The sequence below is a fragment of the Sander vitreus genome, chromosome 11 (assembly GCF_031162955.1).
Source record: "Sander vitreus isolate 19-12246 chromosome 11, sanVit1, whole genome shotgun sequence".
NCBI lineage: Eukaryota > Metazoa > Chordata > Actinopteri > Perciformes > Percidae > Sander > Sander vitreus.
In genome coordinates, this window is record NC_135865.1 from 19,384,235 (window position 1) to 19,403,516 (window position 19,282).

A 19,282-nucleotide genomic window follows, 5' to 3' on the forward strand; every position below is an offset into this window, starting at 1 on the left:
AAGCTTTGTTTGTGTATTACGTATATGAATCTCTGACGATTGTAGCTTATAGTATCCTTTAGAGGCCAGTGGTAAAGATAGACCTTGAAAAATTATTGATGTAAAACGATGTGTGGTTGCATAGGTCTTTATGTACTCCCTTCAAAGATCTCCTTTTAAAACTTAGCAACACATGTACTGACTCTTCCAAAAACCTTTTCTGTAATCTAATATAAGTTTGCAAATTAAATATAGATTGTTTTAATAATTTTGTATCTATAATGTATGTGGGTTTCATGCAGAAACGAGAAGAGGTGTTTGTCAGGGTGCGTTGGATAATTCTAATTTGTTTCAAATTAGGCAAAAATCATTCAGCACTGAACACAAGATGTTCTTTATTTTTGCATGTCAAGCGCCTAGGCTTTTTTTTTTAAAAAAAGAGAGAAATATATGTCATAACAGATGTATTCCTCGAACATTTAATCTGCCAAATGACCTGGTAGAAAAATATTCACATTTTTTGAGACCCTCAACTGATTTGAGACTCGTGGTTCTTTTAAAAAGAGCCAATGGATGGAAGACTGGTTCCCAGTCTTAAGTGTGCTGGTTAAGGGTTTGGGGAGGTGTCTGCTTGTCAGCCACAGGAAACATGCGGAGGATAGAGGATGGAAACTGTATAAGGTGAGAACAATTATTTCTTTATATGCTCCTTTAATCACATATTATGCTATCATAGTTTTACGTCTATCAGCTTTTAATTTCAATATATGGACTTACAAGAGCATTTGCTGATTATAAGACTGGGCCTTTTTGTTGAGGTGCCCAAATGTTTTTGACATGGAGAACCGATAAGGGCCAGAATGTAGCACATGCTGCAGGCACTGGATAATTTGGGCGTTTTGCTCAGCAACTGAGCAAAATGTGTGTGCATGACATTTGAGCACCTTTTTTCTGTCTTAAGATCTCTTCCACATTTTAAAAAGGTTCACGTGTGTTTTCATCTTAAAACAGACATGCCCACATTTACATTGGAAGGGTTATTGGTTGCAATCGTTATTCCTCCTATTTATACTGGCTGCACAAAATTCTCTTCAGGGAGAGCTTTCAGTGAAAGTGATTGGGGGGGACCAAAAAACATTCAGTTCTGTGTAAAATTACATTGTAAAGCTAAAATGAGACTTCATGATTAAGAGTCAAAGCAAGAGGGTAACCTCCAAAGTTAGTCTTTTAGTACGATATTCCCTATTTGTGCCTCCTTGTAATTTGGTATTATAAAAACTACTTTGTTTAACTCTGCCAAAGCCTCATATTAGCTCGAGCTGAACTTGAGAATGTAATTTACACAGAACTAGGACTGGATGTTGTCCCCATTACTTGCATTGAATTTTTAGACGGGATCTATTTGTGGCCACTGGATGGCACGTACAAGAGGAACAATTACACAACCAATAATCCTTTCAATGTACAGTATTGTACTGTAGATAGGACATTTTGAATCTCTCCTTTAATATTTCCCTCTTCAGAGTATTTTATTTAAATGAGGATTTAATGTAATGTATTTTATTAACATAAACATCATCTGGTGTATTGGTGGGGGGGGGAAAAAAAATAATTTAAATGTATTTTGATTACAGGCTTCCAAGTTAACGAAAAACATGATTGCTTCTCCAAACCCGAGCTTTGCTTTTACGTCCAGGAACTGCTTAATTATTATGCATGAATGTCACTGCTAATTGTGATTTTTTTCCAGTTGAAATGACAGGTGATACTCCAGATGCATATGCTGCCTGTGTTCTGTTACAGCATGTACTCACACACTGTCTGGGGCATTAGGGTGTTAATGGATTACCGAAAGGTGTTGACTCAGGTGTGTGTGTTTGGTGTGCGCGTGTGTAAATTAGGGTGATGAAGGTGATCAAAGTGTGCTGGGATCTAGTTGAGAGACCAGTCTCAGGTTCCCTTTTCTCTCTTATGCTGCCTCTCCCACAACTCTGTGATCTGTGTCCTGTTTTCTCATCTTTGCTTCATCCTTTGACCTTCACACCCCTGCACATTAGTAAGCAGCATTTTTTTTCTCTCTTTGCAATGTCTCCTCTTTGCGTCACCTAACAGTCACCTGCCCTCAACATGGATATCGGAGGATTGACCACAGTGGTAGCAAATTCTGCTTACATCAATGCTCGTGGAAGCATTGATGGCTCCAGTGCAGCAGCACGGGATAAGAAGTACCATTCTCGCCTCAAACTGCCCCACATCACTGTATGTGAGGACCTGATGGACACCCTTGATTTGTCCTTTTGTGTGGTCTGCATGGAACAGCCTATCGGCAAGCGCCTCTTTAGAGAATTCTTGGATTCAAAAACGGAGTATCACGGGGTTTACCGTTTATTGAAAGACATCGAGGAATATGACCTGGTGGAGGATTCTAACCGGGTAAAGAAGGCCTCAAAGATTGTCCAGCGTTACATGGACCCATCTGCCAAGCACTACTGCTCGTTCCTGTCTGAGGACATCATAGCTAAGGTGAAGGAAAGCCAGGAGGCTGCAGGCGATGATTTGTTTGCTGCAGTATTGGCCACAATTTTGGACTTTCTGCGTGAGGCCCCCTACACTTTCTTCCTGGAGAGCTTGTATCTGAAACGGTACCTGCAGTGGAAATGGCTTGAGATGCAGCCCATGGATGCAGACTGGTTCCTAGACTTCCGTGTGCTGGGGAAAGGTGGGTTTGGGGAGGTGTCTGCCTGTCAGATGAAAGCCACAGGACAACTGTATGCCTGTAAGAAACTCAACAAGAAGAGGCTGAAAAAGAGGAAAGGCTTTGAGGTGAGAGAACAATTGTCACTTTTGATAACATGCTCCTCTACTCACCATGCTGTTGGTTTTGTATCAGCCTTTAATTTTTTTAAACACAGTTTTGAAACAGGGACTACATTTACACTGGTCAACTGTGCCCAAGCATGTTCAGAGCCAATAGAGGACTAAATGAAATGCATGCTGCAGGTTTTGGGAACTTTATTGTTTGAAATGCAATATTTTTCAGTGTCTGACATGGTGCCTACATTAATATTATCTCAGTATCAGTCGATTAGAAATAAATAACAGCCTCAGTTTACGTAACATGCCACAACATGAGTATAGTATTGTCACATTTTCTCACATGAGATTTCAGGGAAACGCACAGCTCTTCTAATTGTGATTCATGCAGTGATTTGATTAATAAAGGCATTTTGCTGGCTTCATGTGCCAGAGAAAGTGCCCTGCGCTGAGCAAAGACTGTGCAGGCACTAATCATCTTTGTGGCTGCCTCTGTCTCATTTGGCTTTAGTCTGCAGTATTAAACACTGAGACAGAGTGATTACTGGGAGAGTTAGTGGAAAGCTCTTCTGAATGGAACTTCTTGGCACAATTACATCTTGCTCTTGTCTGAGGTCATTTTTGGAAATGTACAGTACTTTAACCTCTTTTTCAAATCAGCATATTCTTATTCAACCCCACATAAGAAAAGTATTTTTCTCTTTTAAACAAAATGTCTCTGTACTTGTTTTTCAAAAATGGTCTTTCCTAATTTCCTCTTGTAGGGTGCGATGGTGGAGAAGAGGATTCTTGAGAAGGTTCACAGTCGCTTTATTGTGTCATTGGCGTACGCCTTCCAGACAAAGGACGAACTTTGTCTGGTCATGACCATCATGAATGGAGGAGACCTCAAGTAACTTCACATTTTCAAAAACTCATGTTCAAAGCACAAACATGAACAGATAGGCTCACTGAGAAAACGGTTAAGAGCTCATATTCCTCATCCCTCCTATATTGCTGTGTTATTTACAGCTTTTTTTTAATTTGACAGGCAGGACATCTTTTCCATTGCCAACAGAAGGTGTGCAGTCGACCAAAAGACTGATGTGAAAGAGATGTAATGTTCCCCAAAGTCAGCTGTGACACCAGATGGGAACACATTTAACAATTGCCCAAATGTGCCACAATTTATCCTTAAATGATGGCTCCTACAGTTTCTTTACAGTGGGGCAGATTATTTGTGATAATATGCACATTTGGTTGCTTTTAACAGCTGTATGTCTGTTGACAGACCCATGGGTGCAGCTGCATGTGTGTCAGTTTCAGTATCTCTGTGACATTCATGAGAGAAAGGACCTGTTCAGAACCAGCTGTTGAAGATACACTAGACTGTTGGCTTTATGCAAATGTTAGATGCTATTCTCAAGAGATGGGGCTAAAAATAACAATAGTTTTATTTCTTGAAAATCTGATTTGAATGTGTGCAGAGTTAATTTTGCTAGATAAGAGCAGGATTCTAATTCTAATGCGAAATGAATATGTATTTTATGTTAAAACATATGTAAGCCGTATAACTATGTAATAGTGAAAATGTATCCAGATGACATACCTTTCCTATTGACAGAGCCAAAGCTCACCTGTTCTCTGTTCCCTGAAGGTACCATATCTACCTGGTGGATGAGAACAACCCGGGGTTTGATGAGCCCAGAGCCTGTTTTTACATCGCTCAGATCATCCAAGGCTTGGAGCACCTCCACCAGAAACGAATCATCTACAGGGATCTCAAACCCGAAAATGTGCTGCTAGACAATGATGGTAATGTATTTTTAGTTAAACGGTAGAAGAAACGGCATTTTCCAGGTGTGATTAATGGCTAATGAAGTTATCTTTATGTTTTCTACCAGGGAATGTGCGTATATCTGACCTGGGTCTCGCTGTTGAGCTAAAAGAAGGCAAAACACTGACCAAAGGATATGCTGGGACACCAGGTGGGTCTCATCTGTATCTACAATGTAGTTACTAAGCAATTTCATATATTTCGAGGTGTATTGTCACTGTTTAAATAGGCTACATCCCATTGTTTGATTTTGGTTCTTACAGGGTACATGGCTCCAGAGATGCTGAAAGGGGAGAAGTATGACACTTCTGTTGATTACTTCACTCTGGGAGTGACACTGTTTGAGTTCATGGCGGCTAAGAATCCATTTAGAAACAGGGGGGAGAAGGTCTGTCGCCTTTTATCAAACCTTAAGCGTTACCCTTTGCACAAAATGGCTTCAACTTTGTGATATAAACGAGAGGATGAGCATTAAGAATATTCGTCTCCTTTTTAGGTTGAACGTGAGGAGATGAAAGAACGTATGCTGACACGGACAGTGACCTATCCGGATAATTTCAGTGAGCATGCAAAGTCGCTTTGTGATGGCCTGCTGGCTAAAGAGGTTGATCAGAGGATGGGTTTTAAGAATGGATGCTGTGATGAGATCAGAATGCACTCATTTTTCAGTGACATCAACTGGAGGAAACTGAATGCAGGTACCATCTATTTTCTATATATCTTGTTCAGGGTTGTGAAAAACACAAAATAAAAAGCTTATTTCTATTTCCATGAAAATGGCTTAAATCCACGTATACAGTTAGATTTTTTAATTACCATTTCTCACCTCGCCAGGTATTATACCTCCTCCTTTCGTCCCAGACCCGAAAGTGGTGTACGCTAAAAGTCTGGATGACGTTGGGGCTTTCTCCTCTGTGAAGGGAGTGACATTGGAGGACCCTGACAAGACCTTTTTTGATGAGTTTTCCTCGGGGAACATCCCCATACCCTGGCAAGAGGAGATGATCAATACAGGCATTTATGGAGAGCTCAACGTTTGGGGTCCTCATGGCAGCATCCCGAACGACCTCCGCAGGGAGTCCATACTAGAGCAGCCAAAGTCATCAACCTGCTGCATATCCTAGAGGCATTTAAATGATTTGAAAACACCATACAGTGTGCAGACTTGTGTGGCATAAAGACTCAGGACAAACACGAGTCTGAACGTTGTAATCGCAGTTTTAAAACAGCTTGTTTTAAAAGTTTTATTGGTTGAGTGCAGAAAACAAGAACAGAATTAAGGTGGATTTCTAACCTGAAATGGACTTAAACATAGATTTAGGAGTTAGAAAAGAAATGTATTGATATTATATCCTCCCCCCCCCCCCAACTCTTTCTTCATCTTCTTTCTTTGTCCCTCTCTATCTGTTCACTCTCTTCTCTTTGTGTGTGCATTTGTTAAATTTATTGTAATGCTTTGAGATTTAAATGCATTTTAAAATTCAAATGTTAAGCAGGGGCTTATTTGGTGCTGACTGAAAGTCGCATGTTGAACATGTAAAAATGTTGATTTCCCTCTCTTGCATATTTGCATTTAATGGAAAAGAAAAATAATCTTTATGAGGAACATGTATGACTGTAGTCCCTTAGTCTTTACTATAAATGGCTAAATAAATTGCTGCTGATACCAATACCAAAAGATAAGACACCAAAGTGTCATGTTTTTGATAAACATTTTCTTATGCGTTTATTTCATGGTTCATAATTGACTCCAAAAGTTCATGTAGTCTTGTTGTTATGAGACAAATCAAAATATAGAGAATTCTTTATTTCTTTTTTTTTTTTTTATTTAGTTGGTTTAATTGTTGAGCAAAAGTTAATAAAATCAGGTATTGTATGAAACTGTATGAAAAAGTGCTGGTAAATAAAAGTATTGCTTATTGAAATGGAAATTTGAGCTTCATTTCTGCTTGACAACAGTTACAGCACTGTCCAGGAATGTCGTGTGAACAGATCAAAACCAGACTTTTCTCGACATTGAAATCAGCCAGAGTGAAATGGAATTTTCCTTTTTTTTTTTTTCATAGAATTTAAACACAAACCCTCCAGGCTCCTCTGTCACTCCTTCGCTGTGGCCTTGTATATCCTCACCTCCTGCTGTGGGAGCTCAATGAGCAGCGTGGTGTTGAAACTGCTCTTGAAACACTCTGTGAACCTCAAGTCTGACTGGAACCGGATCTTGTTGGCCCACAGCACCGTTGTTTGACTTCCTGGTTGGCAAAAGTGACGCAAGGTTTCCAGCAGTTCTTCCAGGCAGCTGTGGGGATAGACCACATCAGCTGCAAGCACGTAGTCGTAGGACGGGTAGGGAAAGTCCCGCTTCAGGTTCTGAGCCCAGGTAAGGGCAGCCACCTGAGGGGTGTAGCGGGACCGGCCTTTGGTGTTCCGCAGGAGGTTAAAGGTCAGATTAGACAAGATATCTGGCAGGTCAGTAGCTGTCACCCAAGCACCTGGAAAAGAGTACAGAACACCAAGGCAGCTGAAGTACAGATAGTAAGACGCGTGCATCAACTTTTATTGGTGACTGGCCCATTTTTTTAGCTCTCGGGATGCAGCGCCAGTCAAACTATTGGATGGATTGCCATGCCATTTTGAAATGTTTCCTCTGAAGATGAATCCTAATGACTTCCCCTGACTTTTCCTCTAGCGCCACCATGAGGTTGACGTTTGTGGTTTTGAGTAAAATGTCTCAACAACTATGAGATTGCCATGAAATGGTTCACACTTTCATGTTCCCCTCAGGATTAATTGTAATAACTTTGGTTGTCCTTAAACTTTTCATCGAGTTTAATTTGCAAAAACATTTTAGAACTTTTCACACATTATCATCTCCGTGTTTGATTGGTAGGATGGATTACAGATTACACTTCCTGTCTTTTCAGAAGTCTTGAATCTTGTAGGCCAAGAAACGAAAGAACAAAATCAGTTTGGGTTAATTAAATAGTTGTCCTTATAGTTTAAAAAATGCTGACTTGAGGCGTTGACTCAAATCATAAATTTGATGATAAAACTTACAATTCCACTTTGACTTCCACTATCACCAGTAATTGCAAGTAATCTGTTTGTGTAAATAGATGTTTTATTTTATTGGGAATATATAAAAATACACTGCATGATTAAGGGAAGGACCAAAGGATTGCAATATCAGTCCGATTATAACTTTGTCAAGATATCTGTACAGCTACTGGCCTTTTTGGAATGCAAAAATGTTGGTGTGGGTGGATAGTCATGATCCTCACACAATGATTCTCAGTATTTCACAGACCCGCTTATGTTTCCTCGAGTTCCACCATCAGGTCAAAATGCAAATTCTACACAAAAGATGAGCATATACCCGTAAAATATTGAGTGCATATTAGTGATAAACTCTTTATGGCTTTCCATCTAGCACCACAATCAAACGGTACCATGGCTGTTCTAAGTGTGTCTTGATTCTTGAGTAAGAAATTCAAAATACAACTTTTAAATGGTCAATGCTAATTTGATAATTCATTTGATATACAGCTAACTGTTGTCTGCAATTGCCTGTAATAGTGATTAAAGTTGGCAAAAAGCCTCATAAATTATGTTATTTTTAGTCAAGACTTAGTGGTAAAAGTTATTATTTTATACAAACATTTACATATTGTGTAACTAAGTGCAAATGGCCTTCATTATCATAAACTTACCAAGCAGACTGGCCACTATTGAGAGCAAGCCAGTCCCAGCTCCAATCTCCAGAACTGATTTGTCCATCAGGTTAACATGTTGCTGGTTATTCTCCAAAAACTGGCTCAAAGCTATCGCCTACAAAATAAATTCTCATTATCACATTTGCAACAACAGAGGAGGTCAGACAATGTGCAGATACACACAGTAGCAGTGCGTACCCCGGGCCAGATCAGAGCACCGTAAGTATCCATAGACTCGCGGATGCTGATGTCATGACCAGCAATGTAAAAAGACTCCTTTCCCAGCGCGTAGTAAACACTTGGTTGCCAGATGTTCCTCCTCTCCAAAGCCTCTCCTGCCATCACTTTCTGATCTCTTAACGCTGCAGGGGAGAGTGTCACATGAAGGTTACAATGCTGCAGATTTATAGCAATCATCAGTTTGACAAATGATGTCCATCTGTTTCTTCGCAATATAGAAACCAGACTAGTGATGGCAGTGCAGAATACAGAATAAATACTCCTAAGTGTTCAATCCAAAGTTACCCTCATCTGTGGTCCCCTGCTCCACCGGTAGTTTCTTATCCTGTTTGTCATCCACCTCCTTTTTCTTTCCATGATGCTTCTGTTGGACATGTTGGCCAACTGTGGACAATCTCTCCATGACCACTGAATACTGGTGAAGGGAAGGTAGCTGAATCAAATAGTACAAATACAGTGTAACTTTTGATTATGATTAAAGCTATAGTGTGTAGTTTCTGTCGCCCCCATGAGGAATTCTAAGTAATGGCAACAAAACTGTTGGCACATCCACATGATACAAGCCTTACGTGATCGTGCACCACCCCCACACCTCCTCCACGTAGTTGCTAGTAGCCAAGGAGGACACGGTGGATTAAAAAAACATGATGGACTCTTCAGAAGAGGTCAATATCTTCACTCGAGCTTCTGCGCTGGAAAGTCGCCGGACGACACAATCTTCTGAACATAGTCATACTGATAAATACAGAGAGAGTTTTGTGGAGCTGATAGTCTTAATTAGCTTTGTAGCAACTCATTTGGCAATGGCTTGAATGTAACGGACGTTTATTAATATCAAAAAGTTACGCACTAAAGCTTTAAGACATCTTAATGGGTTACTCCAGCAAATGCACTTCCGAAAAGCTGGGGGACTCACAAGACACAGATTAGAAAACGGATGGTCAAAATTGGTGCAGCAGAGGCCTAGATATCCTGGATTTTAGTCCCCATTATTGGTTTAACAAAAACAACCCCACAGGATCCTGCAGTCTTCATAATGCAACTCAATCTCTGATCAAACTTTCCCTGCCTGGTAAACACCCACTTCTTTCAAATCCCACACCTCCCATTTTGTAACACATTAAAGATATTCAGCCTCAAGCCCAATCTAAGATAGCATTCCTCAGACTTAAGAAAGCACCATGTGACAAATAAAATGACCTTCATGAAAATGTGAATATTATGAAAATCGGAGGAGTGCCCCTTTAAATACGTCTTAAGCAACAGGCTGTAAAAAAGTTCAAACTTTCAGACATATATTTGTATGTTTTACTATCTACATTGTTATTAACCTCTCAGTATATGTGCGCTTGCTCTACCACTGATCCAACCCGGCCACTTAAAGTAGTTTTTTACTGTACCTCTTTAAACATAATGAGCAAACACATCAAACTGCATGATATAAATATATGAAAGCTATTCCCTAATTATATTTGAACGAGTATGAATACATGTTGAAATAATCATTGTATTCACTGCTAGTGTTCAGTTGGACATATAAACCGTGTTGCCGAGATGCATATCTTTACTTTTTAATTAGGATTATCACAAACATTTGCATTGTTTCTCTGGCATGGAATTGTATTTCATTTTTAGTGTGTATCGTTAAATGATTTGTGCGTTTGTGACTTATTTCAAGGTCAGTAAAAGTTGGAATGGGTTCAGAAAGGACTAGATTTAGTCCACTAGTCTCTTTGGCTGTCATTGGACTCTGGTCTGGAGCCCAGAAACACAGCCGGTTAAACCCCTGGGTCAACAGGCTACATACAGGGATACTGAGAACGCATCGGGTTGCTCACACAGTTTGATGTAATTTAAAAACAATCATTGTCATCAGAAGTATGTGAAAGTAATTTCGCATTCTTATTCATCTCATTCACCAAAAAAAGAAGAAAAAAAAAGCCTTTACATATATGTTGCTGAAACATACCTGTATGAAGCAGTCGTCTCTAACTCCTCTTTTCTCGTTGTGTCTGAACTTTTCTCTGCTGTGTCTTTGTGTTTATAGAAGCAGTATCATCAGTGACACACCCCTGAGTGAGGCGAGGGTACTTGGGCAGACAGAAGCAGAGAAACAGATTTATAATCTCTGACAGAGCCCTGATCCCTCCCAGCTGTTTAACATCAACTCTTGTTGTCGGTGTGTATATTCTCTGTATTTCTTTTTACTATTGTGGCTTTAAAATTGTTTTGTTGTCTCTGAACATCTGCTTGACTCTTCTCATTGCTCCCTCTTCTCATCCTTAATCAACTAAACATCTGGTTTTAAGCAGGAGTTTCAGGTAGGGCTGTAGGGACATGCAAACATTTGAGAACAACATGTATTCACGCTGTACACAGTGCCAAAATATTTGCATATTTGTGTTTATACTGGGAGCAGATCTGTATGAGGTTTGTAATGCATGTGTGAGATGGATGTGTGCCACCTGGCAGACTCCACTGAGAAAAGTGTTCATTTCTAAAGCAATCAGCAGGAGAGTGAGAAAACTGTTTAAACAGGCATGACCTGGAACTGACACTTTCCACCTTTAATACAAGCATTTATTCTTCTCCTCTTCACCCCCATGACATCCGCCATCTCTTAAGCCCCTGCTATTCCTTTCTCCCTCCTCTAGGTCCTACTCGCTGTGTTGCACAAAAACACAGCGATTTAAGTTTGTTAGTCAATCAACCATAGAAGAAAAAGCTATGAATTGGAAAACCATTTTAAAGGAGAATTCCGGCCAATTTTTTACGTTAATCTTGATCGCTATAGCTACGCAAGTACTTTCGATAGAAAAAACCCCAACCCGAATCAGTGCACCGCTGCTCCGTGGATTGTTATTGGGATGATTATCACAGAAGCCTGTCTGAATACACTCACCGGACGGCAGCTAGCAGCTAATGGCTAACGGCTATCAGTTAGCAGGGCAAGCTAGCTACCAGCAGGACAGGACCAGGGTAGGTGAATTTAAACAATGTCTGAGTTGAAAACGCATCTTGTTGACACATAAGGGCTCTGTTCATGTGGCACAGACATATTAATTGCATTTTGTGTTTGTTAAGAGGCACAAAGGCACTCTAAAACTTGCCCCGACAACTGCCCTTTTAGCTCAGGGGACTCTTGTAGTACGTAGCTGCAGCTTCTCCATGTTGCCTGCACTGATTCGGGTCGGGTTTTTTTCTATCGAAAGTACTCGCGTAGCTATAGCGATCAAGATTAACGTAAAAATTTGCCGGAATTCTCCTTTAAGGACTGTATGAAAAATAATGGGGTGGTGAGGGCACCCTTATAATTCGCTTTGTAAAAAAAGCAAAGCCCTCAAAGAAAACATTTATGATCCAGGGTCATAAATGTTTCCTTTGAACCCTCTTGACTGCAACATCTTCCCCACAACATAAACATCAATATATTTTAAGATTATGTTTGTGCATTTTATGTCTTTATATCGATGGTGGAGAGATGACAGGAATGAGGGTGAGAGAGCCAACATAAGTCCCCAGCAGTTTATTCCTGAGAATGGATACAGTGGTATTCACCGTGCCGAGTGTTTGTAAGCTGGGCTGTAGGGCTCAGTCAGGACGATTCATAGCTTCAGTGCGTGAACACACAGTCGCACACAAACAATACAACTACAATACACAGTCAAGGTACAGTATTAGGGGATTTCCAGAGTATCACGATCTCAACACCAGGGATCCATTGCTCATTTATCAATCTTTGTTGATGAATGATATATTGCACAGATGTTCTTGTTTTGCCAGAATGGCTCCCGTTTTATTAATTTCTTATTCATGTTTCAATGTATAGTATATACCCACCTGATGATAACTAACCAGATCAGATAATGTCTAAAAATATGATAACATACCCACACAATGTAGGCCTACAACAAAGCCAGATATAGACTGGAGATTCAACTGTGATCTCTTAAATCCAGCAAAAGTCTCTTTTCCAGTTAGGGGAACAATGGAGAATCTGCGATGCTCACGTGTCAAATATTGTATTTCTCAAACAACAGCTTACCTATGATCATATTATATCATGTGGTTGTGGATGTGTGTATAGGATGCAGTTGACAATTAAAATGGAAGCATTAAGCGATGCTAATCATCCCCTTGGATGTGGTAATCCTCACCTCCACGCCCAAAGGTCAGGAAAAGGTTTTGTAGGCCAGTGGAAAATGAGTCACAGTCACATACAGCACCATGTGAGTCCCGGCAGGCTTTACAGTAGCTGCATGTGCAGCGTGAGTGTGTGAATACGTCAGTTAATAGGTGCTAAGCTCCTGTAATTTAAAAGTGGAAGGCGCAGTTGGAATTCAATGAGTTTAAATACCACATTGACAGAAGAGCATAAACATACATATCCAGACAGCAATATTGTAAACAGTAAACATGAAATCGGAAATCTCTGTGTGAACAGCTTTTATCACCATGACAACATTTTGGCACCACAACAGATCGCTCTCCTTGACAAAGTGACTGCTCTCTGATCTGACAAAATAAGTCAGAATTCCTGGACGTGTGTTGGGTGAGGTGGTCCGACTATATATGGGTCCTGGATGGGCTGGAGGTTTAGATGCACCCAGTGGACTGATGGTTGTGTCATTTTTTCCTGGTAAACACTCATCACCTAAACCTAAAAAAGGGTATTAAGGGTAATAAGCATAACAAGAATAAAATATCAAGTTTTTTTTTAATTTACAGGATATTAGCTTGTTATCAAAAACAAATAAAGCCATATTGGAATATTATGTACAACATGCTTAGAAGTCCTGATTTTCCAGTAGTATTCCATCAATTATGTTATGGTCCTTTAAGTCAGGCTATTTGCTTTCCAAGATGCGATTTTAAACTTAAAGAAAAAATTAAAAACTCTGCATCAAATCACACAAATATGCAGATAGAAAAGGAGCTCACTTTACATTCACTAATAAGAGTAGGAACAGATGAAAGCCTGAGGTTCAGAGCATGTGAAGTCATTGAACTTTCCATTTCCTGAAAGACAAACAAACAGCAGATCAGAAACCAAGTGCCAAATTGGTCTATATTCATATTCGGTACAAAATAAAATAAAAACTATCTGTGTCCCTTCAGTTCAGCTTTAAACAACAATCTGACTCCTACCATGTGCTAGCACCTCCACACATTCCTCCACATCTGCTGTATTATTGGGCTCCCCTGACAGCCAATCAGCATAGCCCCAGTGGGATCCATCCAACCAGATAAAGCGACCGGTCTGACAGATAACAAGAGATTAATGACGTGAAATCAGATGGAGCAGTTGTTTAATTCATTTTCCAGAGGCCAGATACAACACAGCAATTAAATAAACCACTCTCATGACGTGATTAGTGAAAGCTAAATTATTATTAACAGAATTATGACCTTTTAATTTTACTCCTTGACTGACCATACACACCTGCAAATATCGTAGTCCTCCAATCCAGGTGCGTGTATGTGCCCTGTTTTGCCGCAGCATCATGTTCATGACCTCTCTGTGAATGTAATGGCTCGTGATGGAAGCCAGATGGCCACCAGGGAAATGATCCTGGCAAAAGAGCTGCAATGAAACAGAGAGGAACAGTGAGACTGGGGTCACGCACATTACTGTCTGTGTGTTGCTAAAGAAGTCTAACTTTATAAAGATTTCATGGTGCATCTTTGAGATGGTGGAGAACATGTAAGTACCTCAGCATCTGCAGCCCCCTTTGGCCCTTTGAAGAACTGGTAACACTTCCCCTCAAGCATCACACCAGAACAACGGCTCTCCCCTGTGGCCAAAAGGTGGAATTACAGCATTTTCAAACAGGTTCACTTGTTTTTATTCCAAAGCTTAAAACAAAACTCACATACTTGAATAAGAAAGAGAATAAGTATATTGTTTGTCACAGAATCTGAAAAATTGAAGTAGGTGTATGTGAGATTCTGAATGCTAATAAAATACAAAAAAAACAAAAAAATACTCACATGCATTGCAGTTTTTGTTCACTGTAAACATTCATTCTTTTCCTTACTTGTGTGTGTGTGTGTGTGTGTGTGTGTGTGTGTGTGTGTGCGTGCATAGTATTTCACACTTTACCTTGCTTGTTTTGTTTTGGTGATAATCTTCTTTCTTCAGGGTTTTCAACTCTCTGCCTCATCAAAGCCCTTCCTCTTACAGGCGCCACACCAATCTGAACTCCTCCATCAAGCATAGGACCGTCTTCCATTGCTGGATCCTCAAAGAGCGCCATTGAAAACAGCTTCTCCTCCCTGACAGACTCACTGCCTGGTTCCTCCATCATCAAATAGTGTGACCCCTCCACCCTGCGAGAGTCTTGCTCTTTGCCAGGCTCCATGCCCACCCTAGCCTCTTCATTTGGGAAATACTCCTCTAAAGCTAATATCGGCTGCCCCATAATGTCCAATGCTGGCCCTTCTTCCATGATAGCAGCATCTGGCATGACCTGTTGATGTAAAAGGGCCTCACCCTCTTCAGACTCCAGCTCCATTATTGGTTCTCCATCCTCTTGATTATGAAATGCCGCCCTCAAAGTCTTTTCAACTTCTGACAGCTCTGTGTTGCTCAGTTCTTTTCCAGACATGTTGTCGTCATCCAGTGGCACTAGCTCCATGATCGGTTCTCCATCTGAATACATCTCACTCATAAGCAACCCTCTCTCTTCTGGCAGAGGGTGATTGACAGGATTTTGATTCTGAAATTTCGCCCTTAAATTCTTTTCCACTTCTGACAACTCCATGTTGTTGTCATCCAGTGGCTCCAACACCATGATTGGTTCGCCCACCATTTCATATTTTCCCTCCATGTCAATGTGCCTCTCTTCGATCTCATCTGTTTCAGTTTCTGCCTTGTGGTTCATTTGCACCTGAAACTCCTCTTGAACATCTGGCTCCACCTTAACCTCCGGTTCCACCTTAAAATCTGGGTCATCTTTGAGCTCTGGCGCTATCTCAACTTTTGGCTTCTCATCAACCTTTAGTTCAGCTATAACCTCTGGATTCAGATTTACTTCTGGCTTTGTTTTTACATCCTGCTCCACCTCATCTTGTGGGGTTTCCAGCTCCATGATTGGTTCTTCATCTAAAACATAGCTCCTCTCCCTAATAAGTCCATTCTCCTGCTCTGAAAGAGGTTGATTGACAAGATCTTGATTCTGAAATGCTGCCCTAAAAGACTTTTCCACTTCGGACAGCTCTGTGTTGCTCAGTTTGTCTGCAGAAATGTCGTCGTCGTCATCCAGTGGCTCCAACTGCATGATTGGTTCGCCCACCATTTTATATTTTCCCTCCATGTCAATGTGCCTCTCTTCGATCTCCCGGACTGTTTTAGTCTCTGCCTCGAGGTTCATTTGCACCTGAAACTCCTCTTGAACATCTGGCTCCACCTTAACCTCCGATTCCACCTTAAAGGCTGGGTCATCTTTGAGCTCTGGCTCCATCTCAACTTTTGGCTTCTCATCAACCTTTATTTCAGCCATAACCTCTGGATTCAGATTTTCTTCTGGTGCCACATCAGCCTCTAGATCCACCTTAACTTCTGGCTCTGCTTTAACCTCTGGCTCTGCTTTTAGCTCCTGCTCCACCTTAACTTTTGGCTCTGGTTTGACTTCTGGCTCCTGCTTAGCCTCTGTCTTTACTTCACCCTCTTGCTCCTCTCCAACTTGTGGCTTCACTTTGATCTCTAGTTCCACCATACTCTGCTCCATGTCCAGTGGCACCAGAGCCAATTTTTCCTGTTGCTCCTCGGAGCCCAGCCTGACTTGTGGTGCAGGATCTTCCACCACCACATGACCCTGCACAGGAACAAGGTCCCCCAGCAGAGGGCTCTGGTCTTCTTTAGTCAACACAGGGTTTTGTGCCACGCCTGGAGCAAATGGTGGCATTCCCAGAGCCACTGCAACAAGATAGTAAAAGATACAATTGCTGGTGAAATAAGGCAGAGTACCTTACCACTGATGAATTATGAGTCAATGGGCCTTTGAGCACAGACATGTAAAAGCCCCCCCCCCCAGACTGAAAGCGATACAAAATGACTGCGTTTGTAGTCGTGTTTCTTTGTCGTTTTGTAGTTTAAAAAAAAAAAACTGTTGTGGTTTTGCATCTTTTCTTAGTAATTTGACTGACTTTCCAACAAGAAATGTCAACAGTCACTTCAAACAGAGCTCTGACCCTCAACCTTCTAGCCTCTGGACCAGGCCAGTTAGCCCCATTCAGTAATCCATCCATGCCAATATACCCATCATTTCAGGGAACAACTAAAATCATGTTGATATGCAGTTTATGTGGAGTACATCATGAATAAGACATAAGACAATTTAATTCACATTTAGACGTAAAAATGATTGCCTCGGATTTTCATGTTATTTACTTTTATTTATAGTTTAATTTCTTGCAAAAGCAGTTGGTAAGAATGAGTTAATGTGCCGTGCAATTTCCATTGTAAATCCTGAATAATTAACATAAGAGAATTACTTCATGATATGATAAGATAAAACAACAATAATAAGAAATAATTAACTACACTCTCTCTAAGGACAAAGCTTATCAACCAAATCACAGGCAGATATGTTTTAACTTTAGTCATTACAGCAAATAAGTGATTGAAGTTTTTCCTGACTAAATGCAAAAAGTTGAAAAGGAAAACAGAATATAAACTTTAACAGTAAAATTCAGAGAGTAAAAGACACTATGAAAAGAGAAGTAAAAAACATTCGGAGAACACGCTAGTGGAATAATGTTAATGAAATCTCTCACCTGCTATGCTCAGTGAGAGCAATGCCAGCGTCTTCATCTTAATCTATTTGACTAAATCTGTATTTAGTGTGTAGACTGTGATTTACTGTCAAATACGCCTTGTACCTGTGAGTTATTACCACCTGTTTATGTGCTCTTCTCTTTGCGACTGCTATTTATCCGTGATTGGTTATTGCTTGGTACATCTAATCTTATTTGCACCATAAGTCCTACCCCTTTTATTTATTTTTTCTTTCAGTAAGTCATAAAACATGGCCTTCCCGTTACCTTATCTTGCCGAGAGCACATCTTTTTTCTGTTTTGTTTCCTCTTGGCATGCAGTCCATCATAATTAAGAGGGTAGAAAGTTCACATTTTCAAGGCCCTTCAAATGAAGTAAACAACTGGGAGAATAGACAATCAAAGCTGATACAAAACTCAGACATATCAGAACAATAAACTATTGCAGACTCTCAGTATAGAGATATTGAAGTGAATCATTTCAAAGTTTCACTGCATTCATCTGTTTTAGATAGACATGTCCAAAATACTAAGCATAGATGATGTTCATTAATTCTTAAATTGATATTGGATAAATAAGAAGGTTGGTTTTGAGACCAAAGAAAAAAAACTTGCACCTGTAAAAAGAACAAAGGATATTATAGAAAAGAATACACAATAACATTTTAGCTAACAAACTAGCCACAAAGTTAGGCATTACCTCCAAGAGAAGTAAAAGAAAAAAAAGTTTAGTACTGAAATAGTTGACATTTAATTCATGTAACCTTCCACTTATTGTAATTCTGGACTCTGACCTGTTACATTACAGAGACTAATTAACCATGTTTCAGTGGTACTGTTAATCTCTGGCATGACTGCTGAACTAGTATTTACTGTGTCTCTTGAACGCCACAAAATGCTGCTGTAAATAAAATATGGATTTGGGAAGACTGTTGGCAGGAGGAAATGCACTTTAAACTCGTGTTCACTGTGACAGTCAAACCATAAATATTAATGGGTTTAGTGTGTTTCAAAGTATTTCCTCATATCAGCCTGTCTCAACAGAAACTAGGGTTCACTGAATCAGAATTAATATTTCCTCCTCTAGTCATCCAGTTTTGGTGATCCTATGATCTTGCAGCCCACCCTCATTTATATCTGGCAAGTTGCTTTCTGAGTCCCTCAGAAAATCTGTGTTGTTCTGAGCTGTGATTGGCTGGAAGGGAATTGGGTGCTCAGGTGCTATGTGGCTGCTGCTTGATCTTTAGAATTTCTTTTGGTATCTTTTGTGGGCATTTTGGGCTTTATTTAATATAGACCCTTTTTCACAGCAGACATTTGGATATGTGACAGCAGGATAAGCACAGGTGTAATTAATAATATTAATGAAGGCAGCATACCATTTGGTTTTGTATTGTGCATGCTGAGTCAAGACATAGCTTACTGGAGCCCTTAAATGGCACACATCCATCGTTATGTCATGAGTTACACCTCTGTGAGAAAAATATCTAATACAGTGGGAATGCAAGAAAGAGAAGATGATGTGCAACAAAGGTCCCCAGCAAAATTAGAACTGGGGACACTGCAGTTACGTAGTAACGTGTGGGTTCACGTGTGTCATGGATGTCAGAAAAAGTGTAGTTTGTAGTCTTTTTCTGGTGGTTTTGCATTTAAATCCTGTTAAGCTTTAAACTAAGGTTAACGTATTGGTGCAATACAACCAACAAAGGAACCTTGATTTAATCCAGGTGTAGTCATTGTTGGCACAAACAGCCACAGTGTTTAGTTGAATTTTGTGCAGGAGTGTAAGGAGGGCAGCTGTTCCTCACACTGTTTGTCACCAAAGATTGCAGTGCATTTAAATTATGTTTGGTTCATGTAAGATATTTTATGTTAAACATGTGTGTGTAAAGTGAGCAGTGGGTGCTGAGGTGTGTTATGAATGTGTGTGGTACCGTGTGTAATG

At 40.2% G+C, this 19,282-nt stretch overlaps 3 protein-coding genes across 3 annotated transcripts; 1 reads left to right on the forward strand and 2 right to left on the reverse strand.

Annotated features, from left to right (window-relative positions):
* Window positions 1-1,591: 1,591 nt before the first annotated feature.
* LOC144525393 (rhodopsin kinase GRK1-like) lies at window positions 1,592-5,945 on the forward strand. The gene is made up of 7 exons (XM_078262173.1): window positions 1,592-2,802; window positions 3,558-3,685; window positions 4,430-4,587; window positions 4,677-4,760; window positions 4,873-4,997; window positions 5,106-5,307; window positions 5,444-5,945. The coding sequence occupies exons 1-7, from the start codon at window positions 2,107-2,109 to the stop codon at window positions 5,731-5,733; spliced, it is 1,683 nt and encodes a 560-aa protein (XP_078118299.1). The 5' UTR covers window positions 1,592-2,106; the 3' UTR covers window positions 5,734-5,945.
* Window positions 5,946-6,613: 668 nt separating this feature from the next.
* On the reverse strand, window positions 6,614-10,771 carry mettl21cb (methyltransferase 21C, AARS1 lysine b). Its single transcript, XM_078262174.1, has 5 exons — window positions 10,529-10,771; window positions 8,845-8,974; window positions 8,518-8,681; window positions 8,317-8,434; window positions 6,614-7,098 (listed from the first exon to the last, which is right to left on the reverse strand). The coding sequence occupies exons 2-5, from the start codon at window positions 8,960-8,962 to the stop codon at window positions 6,707-6,709; spliced, it is 792 nt and encodes a 263-aa protein (XP_078118300.1). The 5' UTR covers window positions 8,963-8,974; window positions 10,529-10,771; the 3' UTR covers window positions 6,614-6,706.
* Window positions 10,772-13,494: 2,723 nt separating this feature from the next.
* Window positions 13,495-14,938, reverse strand: LOC144525773 (lectin-like). The gene is made up of 5 exons (XM_078262836.1): window positions 14,663-14,938; window positions 14,272-14,354; window positions 14,003-14,143; window positions 13,708-13,819; window positions 13,495-13,578 (listed from the first exon to the last, which is right to left on the reverse strand). The coding sequence occupies exons 1-5, from the start codon at window positions 14,919-14,921 to the stop codon at window positions 13,511-13,513; spliced, it is 663 nt and encodes a 220-aa protein (XP_078118962.1). The 5' UTR covers window positions 14,922-14,938; the 3' UTR covers window positions 13,495-13,510.
* Window positions 14,939-19,282: the final 4,344 nt, after the last annotated feature.

Coding starts and splice junctions, on each gene's coding strand:
- LOC144525393 (XM_078262173.1), top strand. CDS start 2,107: ATGGATATCGGAGGATTGACCACAGTGGTAGCAAATTCTGCTTACATC. Junction 4,761..4,872: donor AGGATATGCTGGGACACCAG/GTGGGTCTCATC, acceptor TGGTTCTTACAG/GGTACATGGCTCCAGAGATG. Junction 4,998..5,105: donor TTAGAAACAGGGGGGAGAAG/GTCTGTCGCCTT, acceptor TCTCCTTTTTAG/GTTGAACGTGAGGAGATGAA.
- mettl21cb (XM_078262174.1), bottom strand. CDS start 8,962: ATGGAGAGATTGTCCACAGTTGGCCAACATGTCCAACAGAAGCATCAT. Junction 8,682..8,844: donor GCAGGGGACCACAGATGAGG/GTAACTTTGGAT, acceptor TCTCCCCTGCAG/CGTTAAGAGATCAGAAAGTG. Junction 7,099..8,316: donor AATAGTGGCCAGTCTGCTTG/GTAAGTTTATGA, acceptor ACTCTTTTCCAG/GTGCTTGGGTGACAGCTACT.
- LOC144525773 (XM_078262836.1), bottom strand. CDS start 14,921: ATGGAGCCTGGCAAAGAGCAAGACTCTCGCAGGGTGGAGGGGTCACAC. Junction 14,355..14,662: donor ACCAAAACAAAACAAGCAAG/GTAAAGTGTGAA, acceptor TTTTGGCCACAG/GGGAGAGCCGTTGTTCTGGT. Junction 13,579..13,707: donor TGTGGAGGTGCTAGCACATG/GTAGGAGTCAGA, acceptor TTTGTCTTTCAG/GAAATGGAAAGTTCAATGAC.